Source organism: Scyliorhinus torazame, chromosome 8 (genome assembly GCF_047496885.1).
Source record: "Scyliorhinus torazame isolate Kashiwa2021f chromosome 8, sScyTor2.1, whole genome shotgun sequence".
Lineage (NCBI taxonomy): Eukaryota > Metazoa > Chordata > Chondrichthyes > Carcharhiniformes > Scyliorhinidae > Scyliorhinus > Scyliorhinus torazame.
Window position 1 is genome coordinate 95,016,089 of NC_092714.1, and position 15,358 is coordinate 95,031,446.

At 51.2% G+C, this 15,358-nt stretch overlaps 1 protein-coding gene across 1 annotated transcript in view; it reads right to left on the reverse strand.

The window, feature by feature from the left end:
• igsf11 (immunoglobulin superfamily member 11) overlaps positions 1–15,358 on the reverse strand; it is a 348,245-nt gene that overhangs the window by 13,153 nt on the left and 319,734 nt on the right. The window contains exon 5 of the mRNA XM_072513936.1: positions 4,262–4,384. Coding sequence (XP_072370037.1) covers positions 4,262–4,384 — 123 coding nt within the window. The remainder of the gene's footprint in view (positions 1–4,261; positions 4,385–15,358) is intronic.

The window sequence follows — 15,358 nt, forward strand, 5'->3', positions numbered from 1 at the left end:
CACATAGATATGCTAATTATAGTGCCATATCACAGAATCCCGACAGTGCAGGAGGAGGCCATTCGGCCCATTGGGTGTGCACCGACCCATGGAAAGAGCACTTCTATGAAGTCCACTCCTCTGCCGCATTCCAATAACCCCTTACCTGTACATCCTTTGGATACAAAGGGGCAATTTAGCACGGCCAGTCCACCTAACCAGCACATCATTGGACTGTAGGAATAAACCGGAGCACCCAGAGGAAACCCACGCAGACACGGGGAGAACATGCAAACTCCACACAGTCACCCAAGGCCGGAATTGAACCTGGGTCGCTGGCGCTGTGAGGCAGCAGTGCTAACCTGTGGCACCCATATATGTAGAATTTTTTTTTTCAACAAACAATTTTATTGAGGTATTTTAGGCATATAGAAAAAGTGACATTGTACAGAACAAAAAAAGTCAAGACACAAATTAAACATAGTGCAAACCAGAGCTCTGTTCATGCACGGACCTGCCTCAATATTCCCCTACTCTACTCTACACTACCCTAGCCACGCCCCACCCCCCCCCACCCCCTGCTGTCACTTACTCCTCTGCAAAGAAGTTAATGAATGGCTGCCAACTTCGGGCGAACCCTAGTAGCGACCCTCTCAGGGCGAACCTGACTCTCTCTAGGCCAAGAAAGCTCACCATGTCCGATAGCCATACCTCAGCCCTCGGGGGCTTTGAGTCCCTCCATGCTAACAGTATTCGTCGCCGGGCTACCAGGGAAGCAAAGGCCAGAACGTCGGCCTCCCTCTCTTGCTGGACTCCCGGGTCCTCTGAAACCCCAAAGATTGCCACCTCATGACTCATAACCACCCCAGTTTTCAATACCCGGGACATGACATCTGCGAATCCCTGCCAATACCCCCTGAGATTAGGGCACGACCAGAACATGTGTACATGGGTTAACCGGCCCTCCGGCGCATCTAGCACACTTGTCCTCCAGCCCGAAGAATCTGCTCATCCAGGCCACTCATGTGGGCCCGGTGCACGACCTTAAAATGGATCAGGCTGAGCCTGGCGCATGTTGCGGTCGTGTTTACTCTGCTCTGGGCTTCCGCCCAGCTACCGTCCTCCATCTCCCCCCCAAGCTCCTCCTCCCACTTAAGCTTCAGGTCCTCGGTCTGCGTATTCTCAGCTCCCATTAGTTCCTTGTAGACGTCTGAAACTCTACCCTCTCCCACCTCTCCCCTAGGAACTACCCTGTCCTGCCTCCCCTTCGGCGGGAGACGTGGGAAGGACGGCACCAGCCTGCGTACAAAATCCCGCACCTGTAAGTATCTAAAGTCGTTCCCTCTCGCCAGCCCAAACTTCTCCTCCAGCTCCCTCATGCTCGGAAAGCTCCCTTCCAGGAACAGATCCCCCATCCTCACAATCCCCGCCCTCTTCCACAGTCGATACCCCCCTCCATGTTCCCCGGGCAAATCGGTGGTTGCCGCAGATTGGGGTCCACACCGATGCTCTTACCTCCCCTACATGCCTCCTCCACTGGCCCCAGATCTGAAGAGCCGCCACCACTATCGGACTGGTGGAGTACTGTGCCGGCGGAAGCAGCAGAGGCGCCGTGACCAGGGCTGCTAAGCTAGTGCCCCTGCACGAAGCAGCCTCCATCCGCTCCCAAACCGACCCCGCACACACCATCCACTTCCTTATCATCGCTATGTTGGCCGCCGAGTAATAGTTGCTGAAGTTCGGCAACGCCAGCCCCCCTTCTCCTCTGTTCCTTTCAAGTATCACCCTCTTCACCCGCGGGGACTGCCCTGCCCATACAAATCCCAGAATAATGTTATTCAGCTTCTTAAAGAAGGACCGCGGGATAAAGATGGCGAGACACTGAAAAACAAACAAGAACCGCGGGTGAAGCGTCATCTTAACAGTCTGCACCCTCCCCGCCAATGACAGCTGGAGCGCATCCCACTTCCGGACCTCGTCCCTCACTCGTTCCACCAGTCGGGACAGGTTGAGCTTATGCAGCTTGCCCCAGTTCCGTGCCACCTGAATCCGCAAATATCGGAAACCCTCCCCCACTAGCCTGAACGGCAACCCCTTCAGCCTACTCTCCTGCCCCCTCGCCTGAATTACAAACAACTCGCTCTTAGTTATGTTCAGTTTGTATCCGGAGAACCGGCCAAATTCCCTCAGGGTTGCCATAATACCGTCTATCCCCACCATTGGGTCCGATACGTATAATAGCAGATCATCTGCGTATAGCGAGACTCTATGTTCCACTCCCCCCAGACCAGCCCTTTCCAGCCCCTAGAAGCTCTCAGTGCAATTGCCAGCGGCTCCATGGCCAGCGCAAACAGCAGTGGGGAGAGAGGGCAGCCCTGTCTTGTCCCACGGTGCAGTCTAAAGTAGTCCGATGTTGTCCTGTTCGTCCTTACACTCGCCTCCGGGGCCTGATACAGTAGCCTAACCCAGTCGATGAACCCCGCCCCGAACCCGAACCGTCCTAGTACCTCCCACAGATAATCCCACTCGACCCAGTCAAAAGCCTTTTCAGCATCCATGGCTACCACTATCACTACCTCTCCGGGGGCATCATAATCACGTTGAGCAGCCTTCTTAGGTTGGCCACCAGCTGCCTCCGCTTTACAAACCCGGTTTGGTCTCCACAATTACATCCGGTACACAATCCTCAATTCTGGTCGCCAAAATCTTGGCCAGTAACTTGCCGTCTACGTTGGTCAAAGAGATCGGCCTGTATGACCCACAGGCCTCCAGGGCCTTATCCCGTTTCAGAATGAGCGAGATGGTGGCCTGCGACATCGTCGGGGGTAAACTCCCTCTGTCTCTTGCCTCGTTAAAGACCCTGACCAGCACCGGCCCCACTATCCCGGTAAATTTTTTGTAAAACTCCACCGGGTACCCGTCTGGCCCCGGGGCTTTACCCGACTGCATGACCTTCAGGCCCCCCAATACCTCTTCGATCCTGACCAGGGCCCCCAGTCCGATATATGTATAATATTAACCATTACTTTCTTTTAAGTTTTCTACAGTAGTAGCATCTAGCTTATAATAATACTACCCCTCATTTTACATTTTTTTCATTTGATCTTAAATGTATAACAACGCAAGGCATTTTAAATGAAGGAGGCCGCACATGTCAAAAATAGTTAAGTGAATTGAAGAAATTTATTTCCAAGTTAAATATTACAACTATTTTTTCCGAATGGCTCAGCTGCTGGATACTTTCCAGAAAGATAGGAAGATTTTAGAGTCAATCCCCAGTTTATGCAAATTTACCTAATCTCAGTCAGGGTAGCAAGGGGCGTGCTGCAGTTAGTCCTGAAGCGAAGGAGATACATACAGAAAAAACTCGAAGTATTCCCACCCCTGGTCACTATTCAGTGGACCATTCTAGTAAGTACTTGAGTTTGATCAATTGCAATACAGCTTTAGATCAAATAGCACGTCAAAACATATATAAAGGATGGCTGCTTGTACTAGAAAATACCAGTGCCCCTGCCTGCGAAACTGAAACCCAGAATATGTCAGTGCCTTCTGCAGGGGAAGAGAGAAAATTGAAGCCTTGCAAATAAGAGGAAGCCAGTTTATTATCACAAAGAAATGTAATAAAACAAACCTCATATTTCTATAAACCCATCACAAAGTTCTACTTGAACCTCTCTCTGCCCTGTGACTTGCTCAGAAAAAGGTCAAAAATGGCAGCTTGACTCTCCTTTGATTCATAAGGTTGCAGACTCTCATTAGGATGTGCGCACGTAGTCTAAGCTGGCTGCCCAATGCAATGCTGTATTGTCAGAGCAAATTAACCATTAAACTGAGGTTCTGTCTACCTGCTCAGATGGATGTTAAAGCTGTAATGAGAAGGTGGCAGAATTGTTATTACAGACTTGAGCTCAAATATAACAGCCTTATTCATCTAATATACAAGGCACCCAATTTGCACACCAAATAACCCTCAAAATGTTGTTATATAATAGAATGTTATTGCTAAAGATAATTGTTTATAAAATTCTGTTGGATTCATAAGGTAGGTATTTTTATGTTACCGTAAACGTTCTTTCAATAGATTTAACTATTTAATCTACAGAGTATGAATTGTTTTCAGTGGTTGGATTGCTCATGTGTGCAAATGCTGTGGAATTCAAACCCTACTTGCTATTAATGCATTGTGTACATGCAGGTCAAATTATTTACTCAGGTGAAGAAAAAAAAAATCACAAAACGATAGCTTCTGCAAAAAATCCAGTGTTTATAGTCTACTTACGTGCAATAACCTGTAGGTCAATGACACAGGTACTGGATCCAATTGTATTAGAAACTGTACATTGGTACAAACCATTTGCAGCAGTGCTAATGTTCCGGAGAATCAATGTTCCCAGCGACAGATCTGAAAGAATATATTGAATGTTTATTGGATTGACAATAATATGTTGATTTACAAAGAGCATTACTGAATGGTTCTAAAATATGTCATCTCACCGACAAGGCAGAACAGACTTGCTCCAGCTCAGAGGCACTTGCTAGCTTTTTGCTGAAGGTCACATTCACATTTGATGGTTTTTGTAAAGGTTAAGCTCATCAACCCCCCCCCCCCCCCCCCCCCCACAACCATAGGCTGCCTGGTTCACTATTTAGTTGCTTCTAATAACAGAAATTTTTAAAAAATAGGAAAAGTTGAAAGTAAATGGCAGCTCCATCTGTATCTGTAAAGAGAAATTATGGGGTCACATTTTAAGTAGAGACACTTTGACTGGAAATTTTCTTGGAGCTGCACCTCCCCATTGCCATATTTGCAGCAGAAATGCAGTAAAACTGTTAGGATGATACCCACACATCCAACAGACACTGCTCCAACTTAGCAATGCGAATGAAGTAGGGAGGAATATCCCACCATTTCATCCTACAGTAAGGCCCATGGCACTACAAGATGCAGGGCAATCCATCAACTTGGTGTTCAATGTGTACCAGGTCCTCTGCTGATCCAGAAGGGCCCCAAAAAACCTAATCTTTTTCTAATTATCTAGGCACAACAAATTGCGGGTATGGGGGGTAGAGGAAGAGGAGGGGGTGATGGAGAGTGGGACAAATTGGCCAAATATAAGCTGTCTATGTCGACTTTATGTTTGGACTCTGTTTCTGTGTTCTTGTTGATTGACCAAGTCCATAATCTTTCTGTGGTTTCTGCAGATCTTCAGCCTAAGTTACAGCAAATGAACAGAAGAACCCTTGTAGAAATTCACCCTGCGGATCAGACCTCAAGAACCTCATCATGTAAGGCAATAGCTGATATCACAGCAGCTTTAATTTTGTGACAGCCTGTCACAAGAATGGAGAAAAGGCAATGGGGGTGATTTTCAGCCCGTGATCGTCGTTAGGGAGAACAATGACGCGGGTGGAAAACCCAGAGAAAATTGAGAAACGAGATTCAATTCGGAGATCGCATTTCTCAATTTTCCACGCCCTTCACCGCCGACATCACGAGATTCACGCTCAAAGGGCGGGAACTTGATTTAAACGAATTATAATAAATTTTATTATTAATGAGCCCCCCAGCCACATGGCACCCCTCACTAAATATTCATACCTTGACAACGTTCACAACAGCTTTTTAAAAATACTCCCTCGGTGGTGGGGAGCCCCCGATGATTGTCTGGGGGTAGGCGGAAAAGTAAAACTTCAGTTGTCATCAGGGCACCCTTTAAAGATGGCGCACCAATATTCATGGAGCCGGGTGCCAGCACCATCGGGCCTCACCCCACCAGAGTGATGCCATAAACCACGGCCACTCATTTTCTTTATTTAAAGAGGCTTCCAGCCAATTTTCAGTCCAAGCCTGACACTTTAGAAAATATGGTACGATTCCGCCCAATGGCTCCTATGAGAACTTGTTGATGAATTGATGAATGCCCCTACCGCTGTTCCACTTAGTCCATCACCCCAGAGAAACCCCAGTTGAAAACAGCTGCAGAAAGACACATATCTCAACAGAACATTGAGTGCACCATAAGCATGCTATGTAAGGATTACACTGTCTGGACTGTCATAGCAGCGATGGTGTTCCCAGTTGTCTCCCCAGCAAGGATTCCCAAACTCATCACTGGTTAAATGTTGCACAACATTACAATGAAGAGAGTCATCTGCAGCAGGAGAATGAATAGACCAGCCCAATTATTGCTAGGGCAGGGAATATTCAGGAAGAAGTGGGCAAAGGAGATTTGCTCCATCAGCCATGGACAACTCTCACAAAAATAATCCATAATTCATTTGCAATCCTGCTCCTGCAGAATCACTTGTGCACAAGCTTTCATCATTCAGAAGCAAATGAAACAACCTCCCCTATTTTGAACAGCTTTTCCTTCCGTACAATGTATTTAAAAACAAATGAAATTACATGTGTGATTTATCGTCAGTGTCTCTGCATGGTGTATGTCATTCAGAATCCAAATTGCTTCTCTTCAAGAATGTACTGTAATGAAGGCTGCAGTGTGGAAGCTGGCAGACTTTCATCACTGTGGCATTCAAATCACATCAAATGCTGGCACCATGCCTAATACTGTGGGGCTGTGCGTCAACTTCTGTCCCCAAATTGGCGATTCTTCAATTCAATGACAGCATTGGCTGGATAAAGCAATAAGCCATTCTCTTAAGAATTAGCTGGCTCATTGGTTACTCCTTTATATTTATCATTCTTTGGTTTGGGCATGACTGGCTCTGCCAGCAGTTATTGACTATTTCTAATTGCCCTCGAGGTGGTGGTGGGCAACTGCCTTTTTGAACCGCTGCTGTCTGCGTGGTGTAGGTACACCCACAATGCTGTTAGGCACGATGTTTCAGGGTTCTGACCAAGTGACAGCGAAGGATTGGATCACAATCCCAAGTCAACATTACATTCATCATGGAGGGGAACATGTTGGTATTCCCATTGTGGCCGTTACATTTGCCCTTCCTGGTGACAGAGAAGATGCTACTGAGATATCCTTAGTGATGACATACTCTGTTGTAATGTGGCACCACTTGGACGGAGCAAATGTTTAAAAGGGTGGAGGGGTGTTGATCAAGCTTGCCCTGGCTAGTGTCAGCTCCTTGCATGCTGTTGGAGCAGTCCTTCAGGATGACTAGGGATCTGTATGAGAGCCACTACTTGAATTCTAATTTGTCCTATTCATAAGATAGTCATGGCACTGTCACACACACCATGGTGGCCTCAGGAATGTGAACCCATTCCATGTGTCAATATTGCACAAGGTAGACTGCAGCTCTGCACCCTATCCAACCATCCTGCAAAGTCCTGCTTACATTCACAAAATACACGTGGAGCCTTTTGCTTGTTTATCTCCTCTCTTCTACAGGTATGCCCATGGCGCACCAATGCACACTTCACTGAAGACTATTTGCAGCAGGTTCTGCAGCCATCTGCTTCCTGCTCCTCTTCTTGTATTACATAGTTCACCCAGTACTTCGTCCAGAGTCCCTTTCTCTAAACGATCCAGAATGCATCTATCTTTGATTATGAATGCACAATCTGGCATTTTATGAAGAGTCTATGCCTCAGACTGCCTCAAGTATTTGAACCCAGCTCTTCAACTTGGGAAAACTGCTGGAAAAGAAAAGGGACATGTGTTATAATGACATCAGATGTATTGCAATACACCATTGTGCTGTAAAGGAAATCAGGATCTTGGTAACTCAGTGGGAGAAGGCGGCACGGTGGTGCAGTGGTTAGCACTGCTGCCTCACGGCACCGAGGACCCGGGTTTGAATCCCGGCCCTGGGTCACTCTCCGTGTTGAGTTTGTACATTCTTCTCATGTCCGCATGGGTTTCACCCCCACAACCCAAAGATGTGCTGGTTAAGTATATGGGCCAAACTAAATTGCCCCTTAATTGGAAAAAAATAATTGGGTACTCTAAATTTATTTTTAAAAAGTGGGAGAAAAAGGACGAACAAAAGGTGAATATTTGTTTGTAGTGGACACAAACAATTTGGAGGAAAATGTAGCTGGTCTGATGATACCAAGGTTGGTTGAGTGACAGATAGTGTTGAGGATTGTCAGAAGATACAGCAGGACATAGATAGGTTGGAGACTTGGGCAGAGAAATGGCAAATGAGTTTAATCCGGACAAATGAGTTTAATCCGGGCAAATGTGTGGTAATACAATTTGGTAGGGCTGTTAGGGGGGAAATAAACCATAACTGGCAAAACTCTTAGAAATATAGAAAGTCAGAGAAATCTGGGCCTGTAAGTCCACAGATCTTTGAAGATGGCAACACAACTGGACAAGGTAGTCAAAAAAGCATACGAATGCTTGCCTTCATTGGACGGGGCATCGAGTATGAAAACTGGCAAGTCATGCTACAGTTGTATAGAACCTTGGTACGGCCGCACTTGGAATATTGCGCACAATTGTCACCATATTACCAGAAGGGTGTGGAGGCTTTGGAGATGGGGCAGAGGAGGTTTACCAGGATGTTTCCTGGTCTGGAGGTTGTTAGCTGTGTGGAGAGGCTGAATAGACTCGGACAGTTTTCATTAGAAAGACGGAGGTTGAGGGGTGACCTGATAGAGGTCTACAAGATTATGAGGGGCACGGATAGAGTGGATGGGCAGACAGGGTGGCGGGATCAGTCACCAGGGAGCATAGGTTAAGGTCCGTGGGGCAAAGTGTAGAGGTGATGTGCGAGGCAGGTTTTTTACGCAGAGGGTGGGGAGTGCCTGGAACACGTTGCCAGGGGAGATTGTGGAAGCAGATACACCAATGGCATTCAAAGGGCATCTTGACAAACACATGGATAGGATGGGTATAGAGGGATACAGCAAAGAAGTGCTGAGGGTTTTGGCAAAGGTTGGTATCATGACCAGTACAGGTTTGGAGGGCCGAAGGGCCTGTTCCTGTGCTGTACTGTTCTTTATTCTATTTGCTGAACATCTTCCATCCCACTCCATCGATTGCTTCTGGCACAAAGATTTGCAGAAGCAGATAAGGCATCGGAGGTCCAGATGTCCATCTCTAATCCAGGTTTTCCCCTGCAAGTTATGTACAGGCTTCTCCTGTAAGCACAGTTAAAACATGAAGTTGAAGAAAAGAGGCTGCCTCGTTTTGCAGCCCACATCCCTTCTTGGGTTCATTATAATACATCATGCGTGTAGGTTCTGATTGCACTGCTGCTAGTTCGAAGATGTGGCTGTAAAATTTAAAAAGTTATTTCAGTGCCACCCACAAAGTGTGCCTTGCAGCAAGAAGGACATGGAAGTGTGCGCGCAAAAGCTGAAAGGGTACCTCAACATGGAAATCAGATGTTGAAGATAATGATAAACTGTTCCCAGTATGCATGCGACAATCCAAAATCTTGCAAATTGAATGAACTTGTCTCGGCATTTCTGGAACATGCAAAGGGTCAGTGCTGGTAAACACAAAAGCCTGCAGCAGCTTTATTAAGTAGGATTTATTATGAATGCGTTCTATAAATATTCTAAGGGTCTATTATTTTTGCATTTTACAACGTTTGGGATTTGGGGGATCTTGGGGGAAGGGAAGGTGTTACACTGTGTGCCTCACCCCCACACCACCACTAACCCTCCATCCTCACTCCCCTCTCGGCCCGGGGTATAATCATGCATCTTGTCTTGTGTCTTGCAGGACCTGCAGCCAGTGCCACAGCCGGAGCCCCCACCTCCCCTGCGAGCCGAGCACTGACAAGGGGGGCAGCTCGGACACCAGCCCTCTGTCCGAGATTCAGGAAGCCGTGGAGCTTGGGTCGGAGGATGACAGTGATTTCCCGTCTGTGGTAGTATGTATTAGGGGTCATGTGGGACTGGAAGCCCTAATGTCATTGGCTGACAGATCCCGGGTCCTGGTTGGCCGTTGACCTCTAGCTCCGCCCTGAAGGCGGAGTATAAGAAGCCGGAGTCCTCCCCCGCAGGCCATTCTACTATCGAGCTGCGGGGGAACAGACACGCTTAATAAAGCCTCATCGACTTCACTCTATTCGTCTCTACGGAGTCTTTGTGCGCTACAATTTATTAAGCGTGCCTAAAAAGGACTATGGAGCTCAGGATCATCCCGGAATGCCTGAGGATCAGCCCCCACGCAGTGAACGCGGCAGCAGCCTTCAAGCACTGGCAGACTTGTTTCGAGGCCTACCTCAGAACGGCTACCGGCCGGGTCACAGAAGACCAAAAACTACAGGTCCTGCACTCGAGGTTAAGCACGGAGATTTTCTCCCTCATCGAAGACACGGAGGATTTCCAGACGGCGTTCGCAGCACTGAAAAGTCTCTATGTCCGCCCAGTTAACCAAATCTACGCTCGCTACCAGCTCGCGACGAGACGGCAAAGTCCCGGAGAATCGATTGACGAATTCTACGCCGCGCTGCTGATTTTGGGACGAGCCTGCAGCTGCCCTTCGGTGAACGCAAATGAACACACGGACATGTTAATGCGCGATGCTTTTGTGGCAGGTATGAATTCCTCCCAAATCCGCCAAAGACTTCTAGAAAAAGAGTCGCTAGGACTCTCAGAGGCACGGGCCCTAGCAGCCTCCCTAGACGTGGCCGCACGGAATACCCGCGCCTACGGCCCCGACCGCGCGGCAGCCCATTGGGCTCCGTACATACCCGTCGCGACAAACCCCCCCCCCCCCCCCCCCGGACACCCCACAGGCTTGCGCGGTCCTAACGCCAAGTCGCACCGGGGGCGCCCGCTGCTATTTCTGCGGCCAGGCGAAACACCCCCGGCAGCGCTGCCCGGCCCGCGCAGCAATCTGCAAGAGCTGCGGGAAAAAGGGCCATTTCGCGGTTGTGTGCCGTTCCCGTGAGGTCGCCGCTGTCCCGCGAGAACAGGGAGCCCTGCACGCCGCTTACGCTCCCCAACCCCCCCAGCGCCCCATGTACGACCCGCAGGCGCAGCCACTCTGGGTACCGACCACCGCGGTCCCGGGAGAACAGGGAGCCCTGCACGCCGCTTACGCTCCCCAACCCCCCCCCCCCCCCCGTATGACCCGCCGGCGCTACCAATTTGGGTCCCGACCACTTCTGTCCCCAGAGATGAGGGAGCCCCGCGCGGTCCTAACGCTCCCCAACCCCCCCAGCGCCCCATGTGCGACCCGCAGACGCCGCCATTTTGGCTCCCGGCCACCACGAGGGAAGGGCGCCGCCATCTTGGACCACCCCAGACCTGTACGACGCATGGGGCCGGCCATTTTGTTCACCCCCGCCGCCATCTTGTGACCCCCCCAGCCATGTGCGATGTATGGGGGCAGCCATTTTGTTCATCCCCGACGCCATCTTGGACGGCAACAACGGACCCCAGTGTCGACGGCTCCACGGGGTTCGAGGAAGACGCTCCACTACTACAACCACGTCTCGCTTCAATAACGCTCTATCAAGCTCGGCCCCGGACACTCCAGACGACGACGACAACGGTGCTAATAAACGGGCACGAGACACCATGCCGAGTCGACTCCGGGAGCACGGAGAGCTTTATCCACCCCGACACGGTAAGACGCTGTTCCTTGACCACCTATCCCAGCGCACAAAAGATTTCCCTAGATGCAGGATCCCAATCCGTACAGATCAAAGGTTTCTGCATAGTTACCCTAACGGTGCAGGGGAGGGAGTTCAAAAACTACAAACTACACGTCCTTCCCCAACTCTGCGCCCCCACATTACTGGGATTAGATTTCCAGTGCAATCTACAGAGCCTTACGTTCAAATTCGGCGGCCCAATACCCCCACTCACTATCTGCGGCCTCGCAACCCTCAAGGTGCAACCCCCGTCCTTGTTTGCGAACCTCACCCCGGATTGCAAACCCGCCGCCACTAGGAGCAGACGGTACAGCGCCCAGGACCGGACCTTCATTCGGTCCGAAGTCCAGCGGCTACTAAAGGAAGGCATAATCCAGGCCAGCAATAGTCCCTAGAGAGCACAGGTGGTAGTAGTGAAGACAGGGGAGAAACAAAGGATGGTGATAGACTATAGCCAGACCATCAACAGGTACACACAACTAGACACGTACCCTCTCCCCCGCATATCCGACATGGTCAATCGGATTGCCCAATACAAAGTCTTCTCCACCGTGGACCTCAAGTCCGCCTACCATCAGCTCCCCATCCGCCCAAGTGACCGCAAGTACACAGCCTTCGAGGCAGACGGGCGATTATACCATTTCCTAAGGGTCCCATTTGGCGTCACAAACGGGGTCTCGGTCTTCCAACGGGAGATGGGCCGAATGGTTGATCAACACGGGTTGCGGGCCACGTTCCCGTATCTCGACAATGTAACCATCTGCGGCCACGACCAGCAGGACCACGAAGCCAACCTCCAAAAATTCCTCCAGACCGCCAAAGCCTTGAACCTCATGTACAACGAGGACAAGTGCGTTTTTAGCGCCAACCGGCTAGCCATTCTGGGCTACGTAGTGCGCAATGGAATAATAGGCCCCGACCCCGAACGTATGCGCGCCCTCATGGAATTTCCCCTCCCGCACTGCTCAAAAGCCCTGAAACGCTGCCTGGGGTTTTTTTCATACTACGCCCAGTGGGTCCCCCAGTACGCAGACAAGGCCCGCCCCCTAATACAGACCATGACCTTCCCTCTGTCGACAGAGGCTTGCCAGGCCTTCAGCCGCATCAAAGCGGATATCGCAAAGGCCACGATGCGCGCCATCGATGAGTCCCTCCCCTTCCAGGTCGAGAGCGACGCCTCAGACGTAGCTCTAGCGGCCACCCTTAACCAAGCGGGCAGACCCGTGGCCTTTTTCTCCCGAACCCTCCACGCTTCAGAAATCCGCCACTCCTCAGTGGAAAAGGAAGCCCAAGCCATAGTGGAAGCTGTGCGACATTGGAGGCATTACCTGGCCGGCAGGAGATTCACGCTCCTCACCGACCAACGGTCGGTAGCCTTCATGTTCGATAATGCACTGCGGGGCAAAATCAAAAACGACAAGATCTTAAGGTGGAGGATCGAGCTCTCCACCTTCAAGTACGAGATCTTGTATCATCCCGGAAAGCTGAATGAGCCGTCCGATGCCCTATCCCGCGGCACATGTGCCAACGCACAAATTAACCGCCTCCAAACCCTTCACGAGGACCTCTGCCACCCGGGGGTCACTCGGTTTTACCATTTTGTCAAGTCCCGCAACCTCCCATACTCTTTCGAGGAGGTCCGTACAGTCACAAGGGACTGCCACATCTGCGCAGAATGCAAACCGCATTTTTTCAGGCCGGATGGTACGCACCTGATTAAGGCTTCCCGCCCCTTTGAACGCCTTAGTCTGGATTTCAAAGGGCCCCTCCCCTCCACCGACCGCAACACATACTTCCTTAATGTGGTGGACGAGTACTCCCGCTTCCCATTCGCCATCCCCTGCTCTGACATGACCGCGGCCACAGTCATTAAAGCCCTGAACACCATCTTCACACTGTTCGGTTGCCCCGCATACGTCCACAGCGACAGGGGGTCCTCTTTCATGAGTGACGAGCTGCGCCAGTTCCTGCTCAGCAAGGGCATAGCCTCAAGCAGGACGACCAGCTACAACCCCCGGGGGAACGGGCAAGTAGAGAGGGAGAACGTCTACGGTCCAGGGACCTCCCAGTTTCACGGTGGCAGGAGGTCCTCCCGGACGCTCTCCACTCCATCCGGTTGCTATTATGTACGAGCACTAATCAAACGCCTCATGAGCATCTCCTTGTCTTCCCTAGGAAGTCCTCCTCTGGAACGTCGCTGCCGACCTGGCTGGCGGCCCCAGGACCCACCTTGCTCCGAAAGCATGTGCGGGCACACAAGGCGGACCCGTTGGTCGAAAGGGTTCACCTCCTCCACGCGAACCCGCAGTACGCTTACGTGGAGTACCCCGACGGCCGACAGGACACGGTCTCCCTGCGGGATCTGGCGCCCGCCGGCAACACACACACCCCCCCGACACCATTCACCCAACCCCCCCCCCTTCCTGCCACCGCCGCACCCCGCAACCGCCCCCTTCCCAGGAGGATCGGTTCCCCTCCCCTCAGGCCCGACCAAGAATAAAGCCCAAGCTGAAACCGTAAGGCTCCCGGAGACGACAACACCGGAACAAGCACCACCACCACCACCGGGGCCGAGGCGATCGACACGGACGACCAGACCGCCCGACTGGCTCGTGGCGTCGATCTAAATCAATATATGGACTTTTCACAAGAACATTTTGCTTTTTCTCCCGATACCTTCTGTAAATAGTTGAAACAGGACAATGTTGTACATACTGTATTGCCGTATGAATGTTTTCCTCCCAGGACCAGCCCTGTAAACCCTTACCACCATGCGAAGCATCACCCCGCCGGGTTCATTTTGACAAGGGGTGAATGTGGTAGTATGTATTAGGGGTCATGTGGGACTGGAAGCCCCAATGTCATTGGCTGACAGATCCTGGGTCCTGGTTGGCCGTTGACCTCTAGCTCCGCCCTGAAGGCGGAGTATAAGAAGCCGTAGTCCTCCCCCGCAGGCCATTCTACTATCGAGCTGCGGGGGAACAGACACGCTTAATAAAGCCTCATCGACTTCACTCTATTCGTCTCTCGGAGTCTTTGTGCGCTACACCATCACAGCTGTCTCCAACACCCTCCACCATCCCATGACACTCACCTCGGTTGGGCACTTTAGTGAAGAGGCTCCTGGGACACTTTCTGATGCGTACCACACAGTTGACCCGATACAGCAGGAGGAGGTAGGAACACCCGAGGGGGCGGGCGGACGGATGGAGGCAGGCCAAGCCCAAGGGACTAGCTGCCGTCCAGACGGATCTCGAGCTTCTGGAACAAACCATCCCTCCACAGTGGAGATGCAGTCAGAGACCCAGGAACTACATGAGGGGTTGTCGGCGAGCATCCAGCAGCTGCGGGTGCAGTTGGAAGAGCCCAACCGCGTGCAGCAGCAGGTGGTGTTGACCATGCGTACCACCCAAGCCAACACCGAATGCATGGCGTCCGCGATGGAGGCATTGAGGGTGGCGGTTCGGCTATGGATAAGCACATCCAAGCCTTGGGGCATTCTGTGCAGGTGCTGGCCGAGGCCCAGGACAGGGTTGCTGCCTCATGTCCCAGAGCAACCTGAAAATCGCAGTGGCGCTCTTGAGTGTGGCCCAGTCACAGCAGGCCATGACTGGGAACATCGGCGGCATTGTCCAGGCACTAGCCAACGCGGCGCACACAGAGGAAGGTGGCCCATTACGAGAGGGAGATGGCGCAGACACTGGCTGATATGACACAAACCCAGGAAGTGGTGGCACAGTCGTAAGGTGATGTGGCACAGTTCCAGACGGAGATGGACCACTCCCTGTTCTCCATGGGCACGAGAGTGCGGACCCTGGTCGAGACAAGAGCGAGCCTC